The sequence below is a fragment of the Macrotis lagotis genome, chromosome 6, assembly GCF_037893015.1.
Source record: "Macrotis lagotis isolate mMagLag1 chromosome 6, bilby.v1.9.chrom.fasta, whole genome shotgun sequence".
Lineage (NCBI taxonomy): Eukaryota > Metazoa > Chordata > Mammalia > Peramelemorphia > Peramelidae > Macrotis > Macrotis lagotis.
Window position 1 is genome coordinate 67,751,522 of NC_133663.1, and position 26,752 is coordinate 67,778,273.

General features: G+C 49.5%; 1 protein-coding gene across 1 annotated transcript; it reads right to left on the reverse strand.

The window, feature by feature from the left end:
* Nucleotides 1-709: 709 nt before the first annotated feature.
* On the reverse strand, nucleotides 710-25,035 carry ASIC4 (acid sensing ion channel subunit family member 4). The gene is made up of 11 exons (XM_074191289.1): nucleotides 24,544-25,035; nucleotides 23,312-24,230; nucleotides 6,065-6,209; nucleotides 5,561-5,688; nucleotides 5,013-5,175; nucleotides 4,754-4,810; nucleotides 3,297-3,450; nucleotides 2,006-2,097; nucleotides 1,775-1,854; nucleotides 1,385-1,489; nucleotides 710-1,240 (listed from the first exon to the last, which is right to left on the reverse strand). Exons 2-11 carry the CDS (start codon nucleotides 23,891-23,893, stop codon nucleotides 1,127-1,129), a joined length of 1,620 nt encoding a protein of 539 aa, XP_074047390.1. The 5' UTR covers nucleotides 23,894-24,230; nucleotides 24,544-25,035; the 3' UTR covers nucleotides 710-1,126.
* Between the last annotated feature and the right edge of the window lie 1,717 nt (nucleotides 25,036-26,752).

The following is a 26,752-nucleotide window of genomic DNA, read 5'->3' on the forward strand; positions in this document are numbered from 1 at the left end:
CCTTTCTCCAGGGACCTCAGTCTCCTCCAAACAGAGTCAATATTTCACTTTCATCTCAAGAGACCCCACAGCCCACAACCATTCATGTCTACACATGTACATTGACTGTTGTGCCACCACACACATACACACACACACACACACACACACATACTTTTGTGTGTGACTTTTTATTTCCATTTGTTTCACAGATTTAGAAAATCAGACTCAAGACTGGGAACAGGGGGAGTAAAAGAGAGGTCCTGGGGAGGACTCTCCACCCCACCATCACTACCAACCAAACTTAGCCAAGGTCTGACAGGCCTCTTGCCCATTGAGATTCATTAGGGTCTTTTGAAAGGAAGCAAGAATGGACATTAAGGGAGCATGAGAGAAAGTGGCATTAGGAAGGGGAGATCCTTAGGAAGGAACTGGGCAGAGGGGGCACTTGGGGGGGGGGGGAGGGCAGACCAGGCCAGCTGGGGCCATTCCCATTTACCCTAACAGACGATAGGGCTGTGCCAAGAGGCCTGAACTAGGGCCAGCCCAGAAGCCCCCTGGGGCACAGACCCCTCCCTCCCCCACATACATACTTATTCCCAGGGTCCTATTTGAGGGCTCCCACTCTCTTAAGCCCAGCTACCTATTTCTGATCACTACTGATCCTTTCCCACCCCTATTCTAGCTCCCCACCCCACCCTCCCAGCTATTTACAAATATACAGAGGGATTTGTTCTGTCTCCTGCACTACTCCCCAGGGAGAAATAGTCTACTCATATACCACCTGCCCTCTCCAAGGGACACTCCCTGCACTGGTCCTGAACCAGAGCAAGGCCTGGCCCTCCAGCCCTCAGCTGGGTCCTAGGTTTTGGAATAGTCTGAGCTCTGGGGAGTGAGGATTTGAGGGGCAGTGGAGAGAGAGGAGAGAAAGAAGCTGATGGCCAACCCCTGGGCTACTGGACAGGTGAGAGGCAGCTGATGATTTCCCTGCCACTCCCTGGGACTTCCCCCTGGCCCTCCCAGTCCCTAGAAGTCACTGTCTTCTGCCCCCAGGGGGGAAGGGGCAGGGGTACAAGGCTCCCTGGCTCCACCAAGTGCAGCCGTGGAGGGGCCCAGATGCTTGTCTCTCTCTTCTGAGAGCACCGTCCTAGCAGGCGAAGTCTTCAAAAAGGCCTCCAGGAGGGCCGTGAGGGTGGTGGTGGTTGGGGAGCAGACTGCTGGCCCCCCCACCCTCAGCACAACCTCGTCCTGGGCATGGGCTCTGCAGGGCAACAGGGGTGAGGGCTAGTCATCAGAATAAGAGCAGCCCACCCTTCATAGTGTCTGGTGAGGTGGGGGTTCAACCATAGCACATTCCCTAGAGAGGATAAGGAGGGGCCAGACCCTCTTGGAAGTTTCCCTTTACCTGTTCCTTCAGTTCCTGCAGTCCTAAGGTAGAAATGCCTCCTGTTGAGGTCCTAAGGGGTGGCTTGGGGCGGCGCCATGTCCTCTTCAGCCGATCCCAGGACACCTTGTTAGGGTTCAGGAGAAAGAGGAGTGGATTCAGTTGACTGGGGAAATCACAGGATCATAGATTTAGAGTTGAGAGGGCCCCTCATTTTACAGATGAAGAAACTAGGACCCAGGGAAGTAAAGACATACAAGAGGGCCTGCTTTCCCCCATGATAAAAAGCTCAGGTTTTGTTGATCCTCCCACTTCAATGATTTCCTCCCCCCTCAATACTTCCCCTAAAGCCTTCATCCTCCTAGCCCTGAAGGATCTGGGCACTCCTCCCCCTCAGGACCCCATCCTTGCCTCATAGATGTAGTCAAGGATCTCTAGAAAGGTGAGGACACTGGCCCCAATGAAGAGCCCCATCTGACCTCCAATGTCACCTGGGGGCAAAAATGTACAGCATTAAGTAGTTAGTCTACTCACATTCCACCTGCCCTCTCCAAGGGACATATCCTACCCTACCCGGGCCAGGCCTGGGGCAAAACATGCAAGACCATCTGAGGCACCACTGTCAGGGGGAACAGGTCTCACCCAGGAGGGCAGACAGGCCATAAGCTGCTCTCTGCTCCACAGACTCAGAGGTCAGGGCTTCAAAGAAAACATCCAAGACCAGGAAGTTCTCTCTGTGGAAACATTTGGTAGTTTCAGCACTGGTAGCAGTTTGGGATCAAAATGGGACAGAGAATGTGGACAGGGTACCAGGTAAATTGACAAGGGACAGAGTGGATGCAGGAAAACTGACCCCCCAAAATCCCTCATCTAGGATGCCCCTGGAGTTATCGTAGGTCAGCCCCCAAAGGAGTGCTAAGCAAACCACCTTCTTCTCAAGATCACCTAGGTGGGGCTTATATCGCCCTAATGTGACTGCAACAAAAGAAATTGTATATTTCTCCATGTTCTTCCAGAGGAAAGACTCAGACATCTTAAAAAATCCCCTCCCCATCTTATCCCTTGGAGAGTATTGGATTAAATGATCTCTTAAGGTCTTTTTAAATTCTGTTAAGTGGATGATCTTTAGTTCTTTTCATTCCTGCTGTCTCAAATACCACCTCACCCATTCCAGAACTTACATTGACCCTCTTCCACCCAACACATGAGATCCAAACTCTTCAGTCTCTCATTCAAGCTCCTCTCTAATTTGGCCCCTTGCCAATACTTCCCATTGTACTCCAATATAAACCCTCTACTCCCTTCTTGCCTGTCCCACAAATACAGCATGAACATGAACATCCCAGTCATTGCTTATTCTGTTCCCCTCCTTAGAATGCCCTCCCGTTGCCTATCTAAATCCTTCAAGGTCTAGCCCAAGTCGCACCCTCTCCGTGAAACCTTCCTTGACTATCATGATGATCTCTTTTCTCTAGTGTTTAGTCAGTTTGGGGAAGTTAGCATTTAATTTAGATTTGTCCTCCCAACAAGATGATAAACTTTTTGAGAGCAGAGGCTGTGTCTTATTCACCTGTGTATTTTCCGCATTTTCATTTATTCATTCATTCATTCATCCATACCCTTACCACACTGTCTTATATGGAGCAGGTGTTTGATAAATACTTGCAAAATGTGTTATTTTAATTAATTCTATATCAAATGTCTATTATGTTTCTGGCTTTAAGTGGTCACATCCAGTAATTTTATTTTTTCCCTTCCCCCAGCACTGCTTCATCTTTTACCCTTACCCTTATATTCCCTCCCTGCCCCACCCAGGATGGATAGTATAAGTCTTCTTGCAGCACCCCCATGCTTCCTCCACCCCTCCCCCACACCCTCAGTACCCTCAACCCATGCCTCCTCATCCTACCTGACCCCACCACCACCCCTGTACCGTATGTAGGTCTCATTTCGGTTGTACTTCCTGGCCAGATATCGGGCTGAGTTTCGGTTGGGGATCCGGACCATGGAGATCTCTTTCCCATAGCGTGTCAGATTGCAAGGCATGGGGCAAGCACAACGGCTTCCAGATCCCCCACCCAGAGAATCTGCAACATAACAGTTCATCTAGGAAGGGCTAGAGAAGGTAAGAGCTTCAAAGGAGAACAGATCAGCAGAGGTGGGGTACACCAGTCCTTTCAGAGAGTAGTCAAAAGAAAAAGACCTCCCCAAACAAAGGTACTCCTAAGGTCCCTTTGAATAGGGAATAGGAAATCTAACAATTCCATTCAATTTAATCCTGGTGGTCTAAGATTCTTCCCACTGGAGTCAATCTAGGACTGCTTCACCCTAAGGCACTTCTGTGCAGTCTGGATCCTCTCTCCCTCCAAATGTACCCTAGTCTGGGTCCCCCCCAAGCTAGCATAGGAGGAGGCTAGATTTCATTGACAAGTCAAGACTCACCCACTGTGGCAGATTTGTTGTATGAACTGCTATAGACACAGGTTAAGGCCAGACTGTGTGAAAAGGGGATAAGTAAGACTCAGGGAGCTAGTGTATGCAGGGAGCCAGAGCCAGGAAAGAGATGATATCACATATTACAAAGTTGGCTAGGAAAAGAAAAAGAGGAACCTGACTGGGCAGGTGGAGTTTGCCCCATATGGATCCTGGGCAATGCCTCCAACAGTAGATTTCTCACTTACCCAGAAAGACTTAAATATTTGTCCAAAATCATACAATAAGTTAATGGTGGAGCCTGGACTCAAGCCCAGGTCTCCTGACTTGCAAAGTCAAGTATTCCTTCTATACTGCCTCTACTTATTCCAGAGGTCCAAATCCCTAAGACCCATGGATTTAGGGACCTACCCCCCATCCCCAGGAAGAACCTTATTGAGGAAGATTGAATGGAGAAGAGATTGGGAGAGAGGGTACTAGGCTAATGGGGAGATAAACAATAGAAGGGAAGATGGGGGGGGGGGGGACACAGAATGAGAAGAAAGGAAGATAGGGTGACCAAGATGACTAACTAGGAATAGACATGTGTCTGTCCTCAAATATGTGAAAGAGAGATAAAACTTATTCTACTTGGAGCCAGAGAATAAAATAGAATTTAAAAAGGAGAATGCAAAAGGAGGACCATTTCTGTTTAATGTTTAAAACTATCTAACAATGGAATGCACTGCCTTATCCTATGGCAAGCTCCCCATCCCTGGAAATGTTCAAGCAAAAGCTGATATATCAAGAGAGTTATAGAAGATTTCTCCAACAGGCAGGGATTAGATTAGATGATTTCTGAGTTACCTCCAATTCCATGAATCTGTGAGATGAGGAGAAAGAAAGGAAGGATAGAGAGAAATGGGGAACTGGAGAAATGGAGATAGAGAGAGGAAGAAGGAAGAAGGCAGCACTTACCCAAAGTGTGGTCTGCACACTCAATGTAGATGTTGGGGGAGCAGATGGTCTCATTGCCTAAAGGGAGAGGAGATTATCCCTGAAGTGCAGTCCCTTTCCCATTATCCAAGCCCTACCCTCATGATCACACACACAAGCACAAAAACATATGTATAGCATGCATGCATGCACAAATCCAGGACCTTCCCCCTCCATTCCTGAAAGGCCAGAGAAAGGGTGGTTCATGGGGGGGCAGGCTGAAGAACAGCAAGGCACCCACCTGGCATGTGAACCATTCTGCAGTGGCAGCGCGCCAGCACAGCCTCCTTCTCACAACGCAGCCGGCAGGCTGAGACACTGTAGGATGCATAACCCTGGAGTTCTGGCTCCCCTCCCTCACTCTCTGCCCTACAGTTCCCCCAGGGCTGGGGCAGGTATGTCAGCTATGAAAGAAAAGAAGGATCATAGGGTCACAATAGAGCTAAGACTGGAAGGGACCTCAGAAGTGATCTAATTTGATGCTATTAACAAATGAGGAAACTGAGGCTCCAGTCACACAGACAGCAATGATCAGAGGTGAAATTTGAACTGAGGTCTACTGACTTTAAGAGTCTTTCTGCTATTGAGGGACCAAACCAGGAGCTCAATTCATTTGTACCCAATCCCTAAAACACAGCTCACAACCCATTACATCTGGTCCTCAGATTCTAGACCCTGCTACCTAAACAAGCAGATGCAAACTGGATTCGGAGAATCCAAAATGCTCAGAAGATTCTCAGAGTAAAAATGTTCTACATTGACTGCCCTTGACTTCCCCATTATGCTCACCCGCTGCTCCTGGCAGGATACAAATGTCTGGAAGCCTGGAGATACCCCAAACCCTAGCTGGTGGATATATGGTGGTTCCTCTTGGCTGTGGATCTGAACCCGAATGCCAGCCTCAAATGATGTCTCATCTGCAGGGAAAGAACCCCAGAGATGGGGAATACAAGGAATTCTTGTGATTTCTGGGGTTCTCAGGGTTCCAGACTCAGTGGACAGCCTCCTTAATCCCCCACATCAGCCTCCAAAGAGGTTTTCCCAAATCATCACTCAAGTGAAATTTCAATAAATATATTCTCTCTGCTCTGAGTATTTTAAAAAATCTTTCATTTGACCATAAACTCCTAGCTACAAATGATACTCTGGTAAATATAGCAATTTTCAATCTTTTTCTTTCTTGAATCATTTTCAATCATCCCCATCCCCAACACAGCATTCAACCATTTTAGATAAAACCAACAATGCAAGGATCAAGGGTGGGGAGCAAACTTCCCCATCATCTCCTCTTACTAGTCTCTCTCCAGATGGGCAGGTATTCTTCCTGTTGAATGTCTAGCATGATCTCCAAGCCACTCCCCATGCCCCCTGCCCTGCTGGGCCGTGGACTCTGAGGGTCAGCATTAAAAGTGTAGCACTTTCCATAACGAGTATACACCTAGGGGAAAAGGTGAGAAAGGGATATTGCCATTAAAAGTATACTGTAGTTTGGTTGTGTCTGACTCTTCATGACCCCATTTAGGGTTTTCTTGGCAAAGATAATGGGGTGGTTTGCCATTTCCTTCTCCAGCTATCTGATTTTTGAGGCAAATAGGGTTAAAGGACTTGCCCAGGGTCACACAGCCAGTGTCTAAAGATTTTAATTTAGGAAGATGAATCTCTAGTACTCTATCCACTCTGTCACATACGTGCCATAAACAATAAGATATGCAGTAAGGATCCAGAAGCCCTGGGCTTCTCTGTATTCCAACCCCCCTTGAGAAACATTATTGTTGTTCAGTCATGTCCAACTCTCCGTGACCCCATGAACCATGCTGTCCATGGTATTTTCTTGGCAAAGATACTGGGGCAATTTACCATTTCCTTCTACAGTGGATTAAGGCAGAGGTTAAATGGCTTGCCCAGGGTCACACAGCTAGGAAGCACCTGAGACTGGTTTTGAATTGGGATCTTCTCGAATCCAGGTCCAATGCTCTATTCACTGAGCATTTGGGACTCAGGTAATACAAACTGTTGAAAAGGAGGAAGAAGTCAACATCTCTTTTGGGAAAGACCCACTCCCCCAGGTTGCTCCACATTTGTATCTGTCCTCCAGATTTCCTTGCACCCAACCCCATTCTCTGCATCCTTCTTCTCCTTGCTTGAGAAATTATCCCAGCATCCACCAGGTGGCAGTGATACAGCACAGACAAAGAGAAGGGAAAGTCAAGGATGAGAAAGGATGAGCTTAGACTGAGGGATGAAGAAGAGAGGAAGCCAGTAGATGGTGAATATTATGCTGGAGGGGACATACCTCTGCAAGAAGCAACTCTCCTAAAACACTAAGCTGCAGGGGTATGAGCTTGCAGTGCAAGAGGGAGTTTAGGATTTCCCTATAACAATAAAACTACAGCTCCAGTTCCGATCCCCTAGCTCCTGGTCTTCTTGCTTAGAGGAGACCACCATACTTCCCTTGGCCATCACCCTGTCTGGTATTATTAGTATTTGTATTCAGGAGTAGGGACATCTTAGAAAATCCCCCTCATTCACCCCCTTCCCAGGATCCAAGGGAAAGGTCTGCTCTAATCACAGCCCTGGCCTCAACAAATTCAACAAAAATGCATTCAGAACATGCTGGGTCATTTAAGTTCAGCACTATGCTAGAAGCTGAGAATAAAAAGATGAGAGAGGACACAGTCCGAGTCCTCAAAGGACAAGTGATTACAAGTGATAATGGCCATGAGGGGAGGAGATCAGATACCTACTTCTAAAAGAAAAGGCAGAATAAGAAAAGTGATAAGTGCAGAGGAGAATCCCAAATAGTGTAAAAAAAAAAATATGAAGAAAGGAGACCTATCTGAGGAGTGGGATGAAGAAGGGAGAATCAAGAAAGGCTCTGGAGAAGGCAGCTCCTCAGGTGGGTCTTGAATCTAGAGAAGAATTTCAAGAGGCAGAGAAATATAAAGAAAGGCATTCTAGACATTACTTCATGAAGGTGAGAGAAACCAAAGCAAGATCAGAGAATGACTAGCTTGCCTGGAACATGGAATCATCCCATGAAATAAGCATGGAAAGGTAAGGAGTCAGATTGCAAAGGGCTTTAAGTGCCAGAGTAAGCAGTTTGTATTTTGCCCTTTAGGTAATGGGGAGTCAGAGAGATTTTTGAATAATCAAGTGATATGTTCTGCTCGTACATTACAAAGATTATTTTGGCAGCCGTATGAAGGATGGATTGAACAGGGAGGCTACTGGCAGCGGGGAGACAAATTAGGAGGGTATTAAAGTAGCCCAGGAGAAGGTTGATAAGAGCTAGAATTCAGGTGGAGGTCATGATTATAGAAGAAGACAGCCTTCCTCCCAATAATCAGCCTAGTTCAATAACACATGGCAGTTTTATCTTCCCCAGAACTGGCTCCTAGGTACCCAGGGGAAGATGAGGCTGCCATGTTTTACTGAACTAGTTGATTATTGGGAGGAAGGCTCTCTATTTCCATAACCATGACCACCCTACAACACAGCCTGCCACTGGATTCCATCCCACAGCTTAGGGGTGTACTGGAATCAATTTTAGCCAGCGTGAGAGTCCATTGTTAAATTTTCCATGCTAGCAGTTATACCTCAAAAGAAAATCACTACAAATTAGGGCCTGATTTATTATTTTGTTGATTGTCAAGACAAGACAGCAATGGAGAAAATATTAATAATACCAATTAATCTTAAAAGTATGTGCACATACATTTTCCCCCAGTGGATATAAAATGTTAAACATTTATCAGCACTCCCCTATATCAACTGTAAACATTATTTGGGCTCAGCAAGAATCAGGGAGTGAAGTCATCATCAGACTGGAGGCCTGGAGTAGGCTGTTGTTGAAACATAATAATAACATCCACAGCAACACCAATTGGTATTTATATGGTGCTTTATGATTGCTAAAAGGCTTTACATCTATTCTCTAGCAAAGGCCACTCAACATGCAACAAATCTGAATTCAGATGGCAGTAGAGAACCTTCTAAATAGTGTGAAATATATGAGAGTAAGGTGACCATCTGAGGAATGGGATGAAGAAGGAGAAATCAATGAAGGCTGTATGGAGGAGGCAGCCCCTCAGGTGGACCTTGAATTTCAAGAGGCAGAGCTATACAGAGATGCCATTCTAAACATGATTGCATGAAGGTGGGAGAAACCAAACCAAGAACTGAGGATAGCTACACTCAACCACAGCATGGAATCATTCCATGAAATAAGCATGGAAGTATAAGATGGAGTCAGATTGAAAAAAAAGGTTTTAAATGCCAATTTATATTTTGCCCTTGAGGTAATGGAGAGCTACAACCATGGCCAACAGTGCCATCTCAAGTAGGTTCTTAGGAATAGTGAGAAGAGAGGGGATGAAATCTTGATCATTACTCTTCTTCCCTTCCCTCTAACCTTAAGTCCATCCCTTCTTCATCCTACTCTTTCATCCCTTCTTATTGTTCTTCCTTTGCCAGTTTCTGGTAAACCATATATCCCACCTATCCAGATTCATCATCACGATCACCCCACCTCCCCGTTGAGTCATATTTAATTCTTCCTGACCTTTTTGGGGTTTTCTTAGCAAACATACAGAAGTGTGGCCTCAGACACTTAATAATTACCTAGTTGTATCACCTCGGGCAAGTCACTTAATCCCATTGCCTTACCAAAAAAATACAGAAGTGATTTGCCATTTCCTGCTCCAACTCATTTTACAGATAAGGAAACTGAGTTAAACAGGGTTAAGTGATTTACTCAGGGTCATTCAACTAGTAACTGTTTGAGGCCATATTTGAATTTAAGAAGATGTGTCTTCCTGACTCCAGGCCCATAGATTTATCCACTGAATCACCTCCCTACCCTAATCAGTTCCATTATTCTTTTCCTTCCCTCCTTCCTTGCTCTTCTCCCCTTTCCTTTAGGTGGACCTTCAACTGATTATATATCTTTATTACATATAAAGAGCCCTATGTTAGACACTGGAGGACATGCAAATTTAGATAAATAACTACAGTACAATAAGTGAATTAGAAACACTCAAAGTGCTTTGTGAGGTTGGATCTTTACCAACTTGGAGGAAGGCTTCCTGGAGGAGGCAGCAAAACCATCAGGCTATTAAAAATGAGCAGGAATTCAATAGACTGGATCAGGGAGGCAATACTAAGTATAAAGAACAAGCAACATGAGGGAAGGCAAAGAAAGGAGAAAGCACAGGACTGTGGTTCCTCCACCTGAATTCTAGCTCTTATCAACCTTCTCCTGGGCTACTTTGGTTCCATTTGACTAAAGTCTACAGTGGATGGCAGGAAGGACACCCAAAGGCATGGGAAGGCCTTGAATGGGAAACTGGTTTTGGACTTTACTTGGTAGGTGGCAGGAAGTCAAGATAGGAATATATACATTGGTTATGACCCCCTCCAAGAAGTCAAGGCATATATAGGGAGCCTATATTTTATACTCAAGGTCAAAAATGCTACCTGAATTCAGGAGAAGAGGAAAAGGAGAGGACAGGAGAGGAGGGGAGGGGCCTTCCCACACAAACATTGAGAGCAACAGCATCCTGTACAAACAGTGAGGAATGGGTAACCTGAGTCTTCGGTCCTCCCCCAGGGACTCTGGAGTTCCTTCTTCCCAGTCACTACCACCATCACCATCACCATCACCCCAGCCTACCCTGCCCATTCCATGTGCCTCTGATGAACTGGATCTATCAATTTAAAAAGAAAAGGCTTTGGATTTGGAGCCTTTGGAGTCAGAAGGACCAGAAAGAAAGTCTGGGCTCTGCTACTCGTGCTAGTTACATCACCTTTGTCCTCCCTCCACTCCCATTTTCTCTTCTGTAAAATTCTGGGTTAGATCTGATGATTTTCAGCTCTAAACCTCAGGAACCCATGATCTTATATATTTTTGCATTTTCCCCCTCCCTGACCATCCCCAGCACCTCCCTCTACCGTGGAAGAAATGAATTGAAAAAGGAGAAACGGGGGTAGATAGAGAGGGACCAGGAGAGGAATTCCCCAGGGAAGGAGCTAGACAGGCCAAGCTGCCTGTCCAGCCCCCCCCCATAGGACACCAACTGCCAGGCAGAGCACATCGTTGCCCCGGAAACAGCCCCCGGGGTGGCCGGGCAGCGGGTGCAGCCGCCAGTTCCTAAGTGGCAGAACTCTGGTGGCAGCACAGCCCAGCCGCCTCTTCCATGGAGACGGCACGGCCACACTGTCCCACAAGCTCCCAGTGGTTGCCCACATCTCCTATTGACATAGACTGACCTAGGTGGGGGTTGGGGAGGGGGAGGTGAAGCAAAGGAGTCAATGGCACTGGCACGAAGTCCTGCACTATGGGATGAAAAACAAATGAAGTCCAAGTCCAGGGGGATTCTTGCTTCCCCACCAGGTTCCAGGACACTGTCATCACCTCCTTACTTGCCATGATTTCTCATCTCTATACTTCTAGTATGGACCATCTTCTCCTTCCTTTTACATATGCACATCTCTCCTCTGCTTCTCTCCTTTGCCTAGGCATATCACTGCTCTCTCTCTGGTCCCTAACCCTGATTTCTGACCCTCTGCCCTCTGACTTCTGTGCCCCTGATTTCTGACCCTCTACTCTTTGACTTCTGTGCCCCTGATTTCTGTCCTTCTGATCTCCATCTGTCTGCCCCCTGATTTCTGACTTTGTTGTCTTTTGTTCCCCCTGATTTCTGACCCTCTGCCTTCTGTCTGTCCCCATGAATTCTGACCCTCTGATCTACATCAGTCTGCTGTCCCCTGATTTCTGACCTTCTGCTCTCTGTCTGTCTAATGACATTCTGCTCTGTCTGCCTCCCAGACCTCTGATCCTCTGCTCTCTGGCTATTTGTGGGACCTGCTGGCCTGTTCACCTTCCTAATTTCCAAGCCCTATCAGTCTTTGCCACTCCTCTCTCCTTCCCCTTGACAGCCCAGGCACATTTTCCAGCCTCCCAACTCCCTCCTCCCCACTCTGCAATAAGAGATAGTAATCTGAGATGTGGAGAGATCTGTCCTGAGCTAAACTCAGTTCGAGGCTCTATCAGTCCCTCGGGCTCCATCTATTCACTGGGCTCCCATTTCCCAGGAAAGCTCTCTCTGCACTGTGCCCTCAATGCTACTTCTACTCTCCTAATGCCCCCCCTTCCCTCTCTCTCCCTTCAGTCACAGTGCCCACGGGGTTAACAGGCAATTAGTGGGGCCAGGGCTCAGAGCTTTGGTGGGGAGAGGGGGCTGAGCCTCCGGGAGATAAGAAGCAGCCAGGGTGCTGCAGAGACTGGACTAATCCCAGAGCTAATCTTCTGGCCAGGCTTTATCACAGCTGCCTTCTGGGCATTCTGCCTCAGCCAAGGAGCTCATTCTTCCCTAGCTGCCCCCAACTCCAATGATCCCCAACCCCAGTGCCACCATCAAGGATTCAGCTGAGCTTTCCATTTGGGCTTCTGACCCTTACTCCTTCTCCCCAGTTCTGGGGCCCAAATCCTTTAGACCTGAGAGGTATAGAAAGGAGAGATATTGAAGGAGGGGTGGCAGTACCAACACCCTTGTCCTTTGGGTTGGTATGAAGGCATTAAACACCTTTGAATTGAGACACTGGGCAAATGGGGACCTGAGACTTTTTAGAGCTTTCCAAATCCTCAGATCTCCTCATCCCCAATTCATTCTTATCACTTCTCTAGAAACATACAGGAGAACTGGCGAGACAAGGCTGATCAGAATAAAGGATGAGGTGTTTAATCACGGTGAGAGGACTTAACACCCTTCCCAAGATACATCTGGGTCTAATGTTTAAATGACACCAATCCTTGAGAGGAACTCCTTTTGCAACATTTTCATAATCCATCAAGGCAGGGGAGGATTCCATCTATAGTCACAGCTCCATGCACCTACATACATTCTCAGCTTTTACCCCAATATGAAGGAAAAGAATTGCCTTCTTCCTCCTGATGGGCTCCCTCTCCCCCATGGGGGTAATTGTATCTTGGAAGAAGTTGTCTTTGTCTTCATGCACATGTAAATTATGAGTTGTTGTGGGATCACTATTGTTACTTGCAAAGTGATCTTTAGAAAAGAGCAGTGGGGGATTGGAAAGCCAAGAAGGGGAAAACTGGTAGGGGATGAAGATGACAAAGATGGTGGTGGGGGTAGGGTTTGCAACAAAGCTAATTCTAGTGAAAAACAAGTAGAGCCAGCCAAGAAACGAAGGTGCCCCAGGAAGAGAGGATGAGGTATTCTAGGCTAAGGTGGATGGAACCCAAAGGAGAAACTTTCAGGAAGAGAACTCACAGATTGGGGTAGAGAAGTAGATTGGCTTTGTGGGGGGAGGAGTTCCTTGCAAATTCAAAGTTAACACTAAGCTAAGAAATTTCTTCACATCAACCTCTCGTATAAATGAAACCCTGAAATTCACTCACCCCTACTTAGGTTGTTCATCAACCATCTTTAGTGTATGTGTCAGACTATGCAAGTGAGATGTGTGAGAGGAAGGGGAGACTGTGGGATCCAGGGTAGGACCTAGTTTGTCCTTCAAGAGAGAAAAGTGCCCACATTTTAAGAGATAATAGTATGTAAAGTGAATCCAAGAATACAAGGCAAGGTGGGAGTGCCAGGTTCCCATCTGGGGAATCTACATTCCTGAGATTCTCCACACTTCCACATCCATTAAACTTTCAACTTACACACAGAACTTTCAGCACCCATTCAACCCCTAATACCTCTGCATCCACACAGTTACTCATTCCTGAAGGCACCCAGGACTAACTCAACCACACCTACCTAGCCCTACTTTCTCAACTCACCCAGCCTTGTACAACTAAGTTCCTACAAGCCTCAACAACCACACTCACATACTTCCAGGTCCCTAGTACCCACTCAATTTTCTACACAACTACACTTATACAACCCCACACCCCTACATTCATTCAACCTTATGCAACACCCACACCCATAAAATACCAGTTGAGATCTGGGACCACCATAGTCCTGCATAATGACACCCATCCCTACCTGCACCCCCTACACTCAGCCCCACACTTCACTGTTAGCTATGATATCCATTCCCAAAGCACACTCATACCCCCACAAACTCATCCTCCCCAGATCCATCCCCTCAGCCCTGCACCCATCCAAGTCCACGCGCACACACACACACACACACAAAATCACACACACACTCACTGGGCCCCTCTCTCCTGAACACTTCCATGGTCTGGCATACATCCATCACACATGCAGCGCCCTCCCTCCTGTCTTCTCTCCTCTTCTCTCCTCTCTGGGTTTGCCTCATTTGCATTCCCCAGGCTCCCAGCTCCTCAGCAAAGTGACCTCCGCTCAAGAAGCGCCAGAGGCTTCCACAGCGACCAATGGGGGGGGGGGGGAAGTGGGGAGGGGAACTCTAAGAGGAGGTGGCCAGTGGGGGGGTGGGGGGGTGGATGGAGAGAGAGTTAAGAGGCCTTGACTGGGAAATGATGGCCAGGACCGACATCAAAATGGATGTGTTGGGGGAGGGGTCTTCCATAAAGGGGAGAAGAGGTAGGCCAGGACTAGAGAAAAGGAACAGGGGAATCTTGGGGTTCAGAAGGGAGCTTGAGGGACAAGAAGGACAAAGGAAGTGGGAAGACACAGATTTTCACCCAGCTTCTCAAACCAGGACTCCTTTCCTTTGCTCATGAGGTCAGGAGGCTAAGGGGGTGGACAGCTGAGATCACTTGACCACCCTGCTGTTGAGAAGCAGGTCGGAGCAGGGCTCTCCCAACCTCCCCAGCCCAGCCTGGAGAACTGTCTTTCCTTCTCTCAGACAGGTTGATTGCTAGTCTTATCCCCTAGCCACCTTCCCCTTTGACCGATCTCCAGGCCAAAGGTCCAGTGGCTGCAGGGCCTCCTGCCCCTAGAAGATGGCTCCCCAGCCCCTCTGCTCCCCCCACCCAGCCAAGCCGTCTTCCCTCCCCTCCCCTCCCCCTGCCTGGTATTTACACCTTTCACACATTTGTAAGCTATTATCCTGTCCACGCTTAGTCACCGCTGAGCCAAGCGCCACGGATTTAGCTGCTTTAATCTTTCCTCCTAAATCAATCCTCCATTTCCCCTTAATCATCCCATGGCTCTTCCCTGAACTCACTCACTGCAGCCCTGGCTCTGTCTCACTGAGGCTGGGGCTGCTCCCCCCACCAACCGGAATGGCCAGAATGGGGCATCCTAGGGCCAGGGGAGACCTGGAGAAAGGCTGGGGCAAGTGGGGGAGGGATTTCCACACTCAGCTGGGGGAGAGCCAGTTCCCCAATCCTTCATGCTGGGGAGGGAAAAACATTCCAGCCCTCCCCATCCCTAAAACCTTCACAGATGCCCTCCTTGTGTGAAGAATCAACTCTCCATCCTTTTGGGGTCCCTTATATTCCATCCCCAGACCCTATCCCAGAGACACACAGACACATACACACAATCACAGAATCACACAACCACACACACACAATCCCCACCCCTCTGGTTTCCAGATCCATCATTCATTCCCTCAGATTCCTCCTCCCTCCCTCAGGATGGTGGGTCCAAGAAAAAGCCCAGACTGACTGTACCTGCTGGGTGTCATCCCCCCCCAAAATTGACCCTGCCTTGATCATGGGAGATGACAGGTAGGTCTTTCCCTACTCGGTCCCCACCCCCCTCCTTAGGCCAGCCTCCAGGGTTCAAACTACCACCCTCCTTCCTTTCTGGTTATTGCCTGGCAGGGGGCTGTAGAGATCAGAGAGACTCAGAGATGGACTGAGGAAGCCCCAACATCCTCGTCATTCAGGGGGAACCACGGGGGTTCTCCCCTCATTCCTGGAAGCCACTGGCCACCCCACCCCCTCAGCCCCCAATAGACATGATTCGGAGCGGCCGCAGCCTCACCGCCTTGCGTCACTGGATACCAAATCACAGACGGGACCTGGGTATTCCCTGCCAAAACCTTGCTCCTTCCTCCAAGCCAAATCTCCCCCACCACCAGCCCAATCCCCCAGCCCAGTCCTCCTTGCCCCAAACCCCGATCTTGTCATGTTAGTAGCCCATCAGACCTGGGACTGCAGTGGGAGGAGGTGGGGTGGGGGTGGGAGGGACAATTTGGGGAGTTAATGCTGCACAGGAAGGAAAGTTGCAGAGGGAGGGGGGAAGCAGGTGGGGAGCAGTGCAAGGAGTGACAAGGAGCAGGGGTGGGGGTCCAGGAGGGGGGAAGTAGGGAGCATTGCTACAAACACTAATCAGCGTCTTCCGGCAGCTCCATAGAGCTGAGCTGATAATGAGCTGGGCTCCCGGTTGATTCCTGATTAATGAAGAGGCCGGTGGGGGCCTCTGCAGAGTGGGGCCGGGTCACGGCTGGCTCTGCAGGGCCCCCTCCCACCCTCTGAGGCAGGTCCCCATTCAGTCCCTGATCTCCTCCAACAATAAGGAGCCCAGACCTCACTGGGTCACCCTTCAAGTCTAACTCCCTTTTACCCCCACTCAGGCAGGGAGCCCCTTAAAAGAAGGGTGAGTACAGCTGTGTCAGAGCAAAGAGAAGAATCCAGGAAAATGAAGGCAGCATCCCTGGAGAGAAAGGGGGGAAGGGACAGGCTGGGGAGGGAGGGGACAGAATCCAATAGAAAACAGGGACCTGGACAAAAAGCTGCAGCTTAGACAGGTTGACCAACCAAGACCCAGCAGCCTCCTGCATCTCAGGCTGGCATCTAACAGGCCCCAATAGAAAAAGGAGATGAGTATTGGGGGAACCAGGAGAAGTCCTGGGGTAGTAAAAAGGAAACAGAGGCTCAGTCAGATTATCTGTGTTGGTCTAAGGGTGAGGGGTCCAGAGCTGCCAGATATACAGAAAAAAGAAGGAAACTGAGATTTGGGGGGGCCTCAACATTGGGGGAGAATGACCCCAAATCAGGCTCAGTCCCCTCTGTCCAGAAGCTGACTTGAAAGATGAGAGAAATAATCTGTGGGAAGAGGGGGAGTCTCAGGGACTGCCCAGCTGGAAGTGGCCTTGTCTAATTGTGCCTGATTAGCAGAGAGGAAGGAGAGCCAGGTGAGTGATTAACAGTCACGCCAGTCACAGGAGCATAGGAAAAGAATGTAGGTAGAAAGGGTCGGGCTGGGGCCTGGTCAGGAAGGGGATGTAGGGGTGCTGGAATGAGTCTGGTGAGAGGAGAAAAGGGAACTTTTTCTCTTGCTCTAGCCTCCACACTAAGAACAAAGTTCTGGGAATCCCAAGGAACTGAAATCTAATCCTGGCTGGGATACCTTCCAGCTGACCTTGGGCAAAAGAAGTCACTTCTCCGAGGTCTCAATTTTTCTCATCTGTAAAAATGGATTAGATCCATGGACCTCCAGAGTCCATTTGGTTCTAGCATCGTGAGTCTGTTACTCCTGAGAAATTTTCTTTGCTCTCAGGTTCGGTTTCCCCATCTCAGGAAAATAATTATTCAGAACTAAAAGGGACCTTAAAGCTGACTGGGTCAGCCACCTCATTTTATGGCTATAGAAACTAAGATCTAGAGAGGTCCAGTTTCCAAGGTGGGGATGTTTATCCCCTGTTCTTGAAGAAGTCGATGACATCAAGGAGATGATTACATGACTTGCAATTGAGTTGGATTTGAGTGAGGAGGGCTGTGCTGAGTCACCAGCCTCACTTTCTCCTCTCAAGCCATCTGGGTCCAGTGGTCAGATATGGATCAGGACGACCGGAAATGGCCCTGGATGCACTGGGTGACCTTGGATTTTTTTTAAAGATATGTCTTTCCTGGGTCACAGTTTGGCTAAGGCATTGCCCTTTCAGTTATTAAGCTTAGGTAAGAGAGAAATGAGGCAAAGAGGCCAAGAAATAAAGAGGTAGAGAATTAACCCTATCTTCTGACTCCAAAATGAAGCAGTGTCACCCTCCAGACAATCCTAACCATGAGGTAGAAATAAAACACAATCTGGATGTGTGTGTGTGTGTGTGTATGTGTTTTCTTCAATTGAGGTAAAATGATTGGCCCAGGATCACATAGCTAATAAATATGAGGTCACATTTGAACTCAGGTTCTCCTGACTCCAGGGTCAGTACTCTATCCACTGTACCACCTAGCTGCCCATATATATTCTCAGCCTACACAATCACATCCCAATCCCCACAGAATCTTATTTACAGGATTTCCCTATGTTAGAGTTCACAACCACACCAAGAAGATTTTTGGTCTCCTTAAAAGACTGACACAGATTAGGCCTAAATCTCCATCACCTGTTGCCTGTTCTGTTGCGGTGTGGACCCTGCAAGTCACCCAATCTTCATCTTGGGTTTCTTCAGCTACAAAAGAACCTAGTCCTTCACCACAGAGTTTCTATGAGAATCAGATAATATGACTTAGGTAAAGCGTTTCTAAGTGTAAAATGCTCTGTAGATGTATGTTACTGCTGAAACTTCTAGTTCTACCCCGACGTTGCAACAAGAGGTAGGAGTTACCCTAAATTCCTGAAGGTGACATCAATGGATCTCAAACTCTGGCTGGAAAGGCTTGGAGTATTGATCCAGTCACAGACTAGGCTCCTTAAAAGGTTTGAACTCATATATCCTGTGAAGACTTAGTCATTTCTTACTCTTTTGTAACACACTTTTGGGGTTTTCTTGACAGATATACTACTAATTTTACATATGAGGAAACTGAGGTAAACAATGTTAAGTGACTTGCCCAAGGTCACACAATTAGTGAGTACCTGAAGATGAATTTGAACTCGAGTCTTCCTGACTCCAGGCTGAGCACCCTATCCACTACACCACCTAGCTACTCTTGCAGTGAGATGTAACAGAAAGAAAACTATACTTCAAGTCAGCAGACTTGGGTTTCAATCCCGTCTCCACCTCTTCTTAATGCTGGGACCTCTGGCAAGTCATTGTGCCTATCTAGCTTCAGTTTCCTCATCTGTGAAATGGTTCTAATGATATGTGTCCTGCACACCTGTCTGGGCTGTGGTGAGGAAAATGTTCTGCAAACCTTTAAGTACAATAGAAAGAAAAGGTGGTATTATTATTATTTGATTTATTCATTCTAAAAAATACCAATTGAATCCTGGCTGGGTCCCACTTCTTGCAAGAAATGTCCTTTGAGAGACTGGCATGCACAAAATAAACCCACCTTCCCAGAACAGAGTGCAGAGACAGAGAAGTGGAATCAAAATGCAGAAAGCACAGGTCTGGAGTCAAGAAGACCTGAGTTTAAATCCAGTCTCGGATACTAGCTGTGTGACCTTGGGTGAGGCAAGTTACTTTACCCTGATTGCCTCAGTTTCCTCATCTGTAAAATGGAGATGATAATTATAGCACCTACCTCCCAGAGTTATTGTGAGAATCAAATGAGAAAATGATTGTAAAAAACTTAGTAATGTCCAATGTCCAAAGTTTAGTATTATTATAATAATATAATATGGCTATTTTGTGCAGTGGATAGAGCACCCTGAAGTCAGGAGGACCTGAGTTAAAAATCCGACCCCAAATACTTCCTAGCTGTATGACCTTAGACAAATCACTTAACTCTGATTACCTCAAATCCAGGGCCATCTCCAATCTTTCTAATCCATATCTGGCTACTGAACCTTAGATGGTTCTAGAGGAGAGTGTGAGGCTGGTGACTTAGCACAGTGCCCCCTCACTCAAATCCAATTCACGTGCTTATCATGGCATCACCTCCTGATGTCTCAGCGCTCTTCAAAAACAAAGGACAAACATCATTATCATCATCATTATTATTATAATACTTTAAATTTCAGTCCTATCCCCACTCAAAACAGTCCCATTTCAAACTCATTCCATTATTTGGCAAGCAATAAGAGTCACTGAAGGAGGGACAGACAGTGGATTCAACTGGAATTGTGCTTTGTTAGTCAAAGGGAAGAATAGAAAGGACTGAGGGTGTGAGGGGTGAAAAATGCATTCCCCGCCCCCCCAGCTGGAATGACATTTCCTTTCTGCCTTTCCAAATTTTTTACATTTTCCAAGGTTCAGCTTGTGCTTCTACCTTCTCAATTAACCTTTCCCAGGCCTCCCCAACCTAAAAAGGACCTCTCCCTTCTCTCAACTTATAGCATTTACTGATTGTAGACATCATTTGGTGATTAATCACCAGCTGTCTTGTGACATCTGTTGTCTTTCATTGTTATTTCACTTGGGATGTGTTTGGCTGTAAGCTCCCTGAGGGCAGGGACCATCTCTTCTTTTTTAATCCCTCAGAGTGTCTGGCACAGACCCATCCATCCCAATAGTGGATGTTCATAATGGATGGAGAAGACTGAATAGGGAGAGTAAATAGCAGAGATAATGGGTGAGAGTGAGAATAAGTAAAAGTATGTGAGGGGATAAGTAGGGGAAAAGTAAATGGGGAGACGGGAAATGAGTTGGGGGAGTGGGGGAGGTAACAAGGTGTGGGGGTGAGAGATTGAAGTGGTAGCAGCAGCTAGATAGAGCAGCATCTGAGGAGGACTGGGGGAGGGAGCATTACCCAAAGTAAAAATAGGCTGGAAAATGTGACATTTATTAACTTAGATTCCAGAGGAAAGGTCACAGCATAGTGGGGAGTGGGGAAGGAGAGATCAAGGAAGGTAAGAGGAAAAAAAAGGGACAATAACCCCCTCCTCAGCCCCATTTCTCTAATCCGATGACCCATCTCATTGCCTGGTACCCAATCAATATCGGAACTCCCTTTATCATTAAAAGTCCATTCCTATCGTGGACCCCATCCCCATGATGGACCCATCCCCATTCTAGATGTCATATTTATCACTGATCAATTCCTATCACAGATCCCCTAATTTTTCTATGAATGTGAAAAACAGCATCAGAGTCAGAATTTCCAGTTCTAAGAGAGAAGGATGGGAGTGGGGGGCGGGGTGGGAAGGAAACAGCTAAGGGACAATGAATCTCCAAAGGTGAATGGATATTCTCCCCTACATGTCTGCTGTTTCCCATCCAATCCTTTACTGTCTTGAAGTCAGTCCTGCAAGAGACCCCCCAAAACTCCCATCATCCTCAAATCACCAAATTAATCCAGTATTAAAAAGACCTAAGAGAAATGTACCTTCCACATTCCCCACCCCAATAACTCTTACTCTGACCAGACCTATGAGTCCAAGGAATTCCTCACAGGGGCTTCCTTGACCCTAAATGGGGATACTCCTGCTTCCAAATGCTCTGGCCAGCTCTTCTCCAGAAAACAGCAAGAAATCTCTTCTTGTTCTCCCTCATTCCTTCAGTTTTCTCTCCCTTCTTCCTTCTTCTCTTCTGTCTTCACCTTTCCTTTTCCTCCCACTGTACTCCTCTCCTCTTTCTCCCCCCCTTCCTCTATTCTAGTTGCCTCCCTCCCCCTCAACTTTATCTCCCCTCCAGTCTTCCCCCTCCTTTCCTTTTCCTTCCTTTCCCCCCTCCCATCCCCCTCAGGCCTTGAGATACAAACTCTCCCTCAGTAGCACAAAGATGCCATTGATTTCTGGCCCCCATCAGCACCTGCTGGGACCAGTCTCTGCTCCTCTCTGATTTGAGGGGGGTGTGGGGAGAGAGCAAAGTAATCTTATCCCAGGAGGATGAAAAACATGAGTGGGAACTTCCCATGGAATTGCGACCCCCCCTTTCCCCCCAACTCTATATTTCACCTTCTCCTGATCCTTCCCAGATTCTGCAGAGAGATGAGGTTCAGGGATATATCACAAAAGATAAGGGGAATGAGAGAGAAGTAGCATGTTGCCTCAATTTCCCTGAACAGCCCCTTTCCAGCTCATTGTTTAAATCCCTCACCTCAAAGCACTGATGTTCCCTTTATCCACTCTATTCCCACTCTCCTCACAAACCTCTCCTCCTCCCCCACCCCATGCCCCTTTCTCTCCTAACCCTGCCTCTGCTTCTGCCAATGGGCAAGAAGATTGACATCTCTGATCTGTGTCCCTCTTCAAAATTGTCCTATAGCCCATAGTTCCTTCTGGAGAGCAGTGGAGGAGTCCAAATTTGACTGCAACTATGACAGAATACATTACTCTATTTGGGGCATGTGTCCCATTGATGCTGAAGCAGGGTCTATATAGAGAACCTCATAGGGAACCCTAATTCTTCTACCATCTGCATTTCCATCTTGTGGCTGATTCAGTGGCAGGAGAATGATTCTGTATGTGGTTGTGTATGTGTGTGTGTGTGTGTGTGTGTGTGTGTGTGTGTGTGTGTGTGTGTTTATATTTGTATAGACACTGGGTAAGGGAAAAAAAACCCAGGAGAATAATACACACAGAAAGCATGGTGTGAGTTGAACATGGACTGTGCTAAAGACACGGGTACCCAAAATGTCAGTTACCATGTGAAGCATCACAAATACCATATGTGAGACACATATATGAACAAGTGGGCAAAGGGCTTTCGTGCATCATCAGAGGGACATTACTGGGTCTGGATGTGTATGTGTACATAAGAAACAAAAATCGAAACTCCCAGTATAGAGTGTCTGGGTCTGTGGCTGTATATATAGAGTCATCTCCATCAGCCTACTGTGGTCTCTCTGTGTGTGTGTGTGTGTGTGTGTGTGTGTGTGTGTGAGAGAGAGAGAGAGAGAGAGAGAGAGAGAGAGAGAGAGAGAGAGAGATTGAGAGAGAGATCCTGACATGTAAGGTGTGAGTACTGAGAGATCATGGTTATCATGTGAGAGAATGGCCCTCCCTGTTCCTGTTTCAAGACCCTGAGAGTAAGAGCATGGAATGAGTAGTAAGCCATGTGGGATACACATCAAACCCAGCTCTAAAGAATGTAGTAGTAAGAACCAGTCTGTGTAAAAAGCTGTGGCCAGAATAAGGGATTTTTTGGAGGGGGTGGGTGAGGAGTTATACACCTAAGAATGAATGAGTGAGTCTGAGTCTAAGAGCTAGAGAGACTATAAGAGGGAAAGAGCTGTCAGTGGCAACCAGAGTGAAGAAGCCAGAGCTGAGCATGAGGGGGACAACATGGAAAGGAGTGAGGGAGAGAGAAAAAGAGAAGACACTGGTACTGTGTAAATGTCCATGAGGTCCATCTAGGTATTGCCTATGCCAGCCCTCCAAGATGCCACCCTAAACCCATTCACAGCTGCTCCCTTTCAATCCTTTGAGCCCCTAATCTTTGACAATGTTGCCCAAGGCAAGGTGGGGAGCAGGAGTCTAAGAAGGGTAAAAATGAGGGGTGGGGGGCTAGAAAAGACACAAACCCTGACTTTCTGAAAGAGGATGTTCTCTTGAGTGGTAGAAGCTGGAAATCTCCCAGAGTACTCCAGCCAGGAGCTGCCCCATCCCTTCAGTGCAAGCCTGTCCCCTGGCACCAGGCTGCCCCCTCCAACCCATGCAGTGGCAGGGGCGACAGCAACAAGAACAGGGTGAGCCCACGGCTATGGTTCTGGGCTTGGGAGTGGAGCCTAGGGGAGACACCAAGCAAGGACTCTGGTGGCCAAGGAAATGGGGAATCCTGAGGCAGGACACCTACCCCGTTCCACCACCCCTACCCAGAGGGCCCGCTGGTGCCAGGGGCTAGCCGGTTGGTGGGACTCACCACAGAGAAGTTACTGGCGGAACAGTGGTGGCCACTGAAGTTGCAGCTCTTGAGCATGTCGGCCAGCTGGTGGCCAGTGCGGTTCAGGATGTCCACCATGTCCGGCTCGGGGTATCGAAGGCCCGCTGCCCGATGGCCATCTCTGTCCTTAGGGGGCAGCCCCGTCAGGTTGGCCAGGTGGAAGATATCAGCGTCACTGAGAGCAGAGTGGCGGAAGCGGTTGATGTTGCAAAGGGTGACTGCTGGAAAGCCCAGGGCAGGGGCTACCCCGGCTGGGTCCAGGGAGACCAGGTGAGGCCGAGCCAGGTAGCTACGGGCCAGGCCCACCGCCTGGTAGAGGAAAGCAGCCAGGGAGGCCAAAAGGGCCAGTGCCCACAGGCTCCTGCGCAGCCCTCGAGGCCCCCGGCCACAGGCATGGCCCAAGCCGTGCAGGGTGCTGGAGCCGGCGAAGGTGGCCAGGTCCCTCGGGGGCGCCCCCTGGCACGCTGCCCCCAACAGGCTCTGCTCGTCCCCCTCTTCCTTCTCCTTCGGTTTGGCATCCTCCTCGGAAAATTTGATTTTGCACACTATCTCGATAGGCATCTGTCCCCGGCTGCTCGGAGCTGGCCAGCCCCGGAGTCCCCTCCCCGCCTGGCCGCCCGGGCTCTCTCCTCCCCAAGTGGCGCTGCCAGCAGCCGCTCCTGCAAACTCCAGCCGAGGAGGGGGCGGGGGGCCCGAGGGAGGGGAGCAGCTCGCGGCCCCGGCAGCTCCGCAGCCCCGGCCGCCGCCGCCGCTTGTCTCTCTCCTCGATCGTCTCCTTGTGGCTCCGCTTATCAGCAGCAGCACAGCTGTCAGCCCCTGCGTGTGTCCCTGCGAGCGCTCGCTCCGCCACGCCGCTCAGCCCGCGCCGCTCAGCATGTGCTCCGAAGCCCACCCCGCGCTGAATAATTCAGGACGTGTCAACAGCCTCGCACCGGCGGGCGGCGGCCGGCCCGGGGGGCCCCGCCCGCCCCTCCTCACGCGGGACCCCCCGACTCCCCCACCCGCACTGCCCATCACGTGGCGGGTTCCCGGCTCTGCCCTGCTCCTCCTGGTGCCCGCTGGGCCTGAGGCCGTGGCCCTGAGCAGCCCCCACGCTGGTCCCACCAGCCGGCAGGCCCCACTCGAGGCCGCCGCCCCCCGCCCAGCTCTCCGCCCTCCCCACTCCTCCGCCGCCCCAGCTGCCCCATGTGCAGCTTCCCGAGCTGCTTTACCTGAGCCACTTGTTTGAATAGCTCCTGAACTTGTGAGAAGGGAAGAGGGCACCGAAGCCGAGCCAACTCCTCCTCGCCTCCCTCGGGCTCCCTCTCGCCTCTGCCTCCAGGAGGCAGGAGCCTGTTCTCTCTTCCAGCTCCCCCCACCCCAAGTCCCCAGACCCTCCCAGGGAGCAGCAGCAGAGGGGGGCCTCCCGGCTGCCTGGCAGCAGCTGGGACTCCCTTGCCTCCCCAGATGGTATGGCGAGGCTGGTGAGAGTGTTGCCTGGGCTCAGGTAGAGAGTGAAGCAGAGGCAGGCGGGGAGGCAGGCGGGGAGGCAGGCGGGGAGGGAGGGGGTCCGACCTGGGCGAGGAAGGTGTGAGTGTGCAAGGGTTTGGCGGGCCTTCCTCGGGGAAGTGAGGAGAAACTTCTGGAGAGAGAGTGCTGTGGGCTGTGGGGTTGAGGGAGGCAGGATGAAAATGCTTTTGTAAGGTGGGGGGGCGGAAAGGGTGCTGTCTTCACAACTGGGGACTCCCCCAGCAGTTTAAGATGTGGAAAGCTCCCTGCCACGCCAGGCGGGTCCGGGAGGGGGCGGAGGGCTGGTGTGGCTCAGATGGCCGAGCTCAGAAATGTGCCTGGCCCGAATCCTAGCCGGGGAACCCCCGACAGCATGGACTGTCTTGAGGTGGGGTGAGGGAGACACGCCAGCGGTTGTGGCCAGGGAGAGGCGCGCGGGTTGGCCTGGGAGTACTAGCATGGGCCCTCCAGGGACGGGGATGGTGGGCGCTTTGGGGAGGGGATGCTGGGGGTGAGGAAGAGCGGTGTGTGGGAGCATGTGCCTTCAGAGGGGAGGGAGCACATGTCCCGAGGGAGGGGGGGTGATTAATCGGAGCACTAATGAGCAGCAGGGAGAGGAAGCACGGAGGGGCGGGGGGCGGGGGGGGGGGAGGCCGCTCCATCGATCCAGCGCCGCGCAACCAGCAGCAGAAAAAAAAAAAGTGCGAAGGGAATCGATCTGAGGGAAACGGCAGCTGCTGGGGATTAGAGCCCAAAGCCCGCCTGCCGCCACCCCCCTCCCTCCTCCCATGCGCCAGGCCTGCCCATCTACCTACCCCCGCCCGGGCATTTCTGGGGACGGGGGCACTCAAGCCCTGCTTTAGCCCTTCAGGGAGAGAAGAGAATATCTCCCCGGGGGTCCCTGTCGGAGAAATGGCCCGTGTTCCACGCCTATCTTGAGTCTCTCCGACCCTCCCTGGAGACGCCAGGTGGAGGACATCATGCAGAAGCATGCCCACCCTGCGTCTTCCCTTCTACCCACTGTGACCCCAGTCCTGGTCCAACCTCCCCTGCCCGACCGGCGGGGAGGCTGGGAGCCAGAAGCTGATCTTGAGCAATGTCCCCAGAAGGTAGCCGGGGACTTGGACACCTGGCTCTCCAACTCATCTTGCTGGAGGCTCCCTATGGATAAGACTCTCGGCATCCATGGGCCTCAACTTCCTATCGAGGGCTAAATGTGGGGTTTTGCGGGGAGGGGTCCGTCACGGGGACTTCAGAGAACTGGAAGTGATGCGTTGTGGAAAATGAAAATGTTGCTAAGGTGACCGAATGATGGGGTAATCTCCCTCTTTTTCTTTCCTCCCTTTCCCTGGCAATGCCCGACTCTCTCTAGTCCTCAACTGCCCCTCTTTTCCTATCTCCACTCCATTCTCCCTCTCCTTTCCAGTCCACCCCCCCCCCCACACACACACACACTCTTCTCTCCTCCTCCCCTTTCTCCCAGTATTGATTTTTCTTTACTGGGTTTTTTTAAAGGTGATTTAATTGCTTTTTTAAGGTTACTTCAGTCTGGGTCTTTGCCAAGGAAATGAGGGGCCTGGCCACCTCTCCCCATCTCCAGCTTAAACTCCCACAGGCTCCCATACCTAATTCCCAATTACCTACATAGTCTTAACTTGCTCCCCGGATTTCAAGTCTTGCCAAAACCTCAGATCCCCTTTTCCGTGCTCCCCATTGGCATGCATAGTTAAGTCCATGTCACCCCTCCCTTTTCCCCTAAGGGAAAAGCAGCAAAAAGTTCTATCTCAAACAGTAATGTGTCTGTAAAATTCCACATGCAGATGGGAAAGAGGGGGTATCACCGTGTTTGAGGGGGGGATTCTGTGGTGGAGAGGAGTTGGTACCACCGAAGGACAGCTCTCAGATCCTTAGAACACAAAGCAATTATGAACA

Bases quoted from the DNA above. Each gene is read 5' to 3' on its own strand.
- ASIC4 (XM_074191289.1), bottom strand. From the start codon at position 23,893: ATGCCTATCGAGATAGTGTGCAAAATCAAATTTTCCGAGGAGGATGCC. The intron at 4,811-5,012 runs GTGGGTGCCTTG...CTCTCCCTTTAG, and splicing joins CAGAATGGTTCACATGCCAG to GCAATGAGACCATCTGCTCC. The intron at 2,098-3,296 runs GTACAGGGGTGG...ATGTTTCCACAG, and splicing joins CGAAATGAGACCTACATACG to AGAGAACTTCCTGGTCTTGG.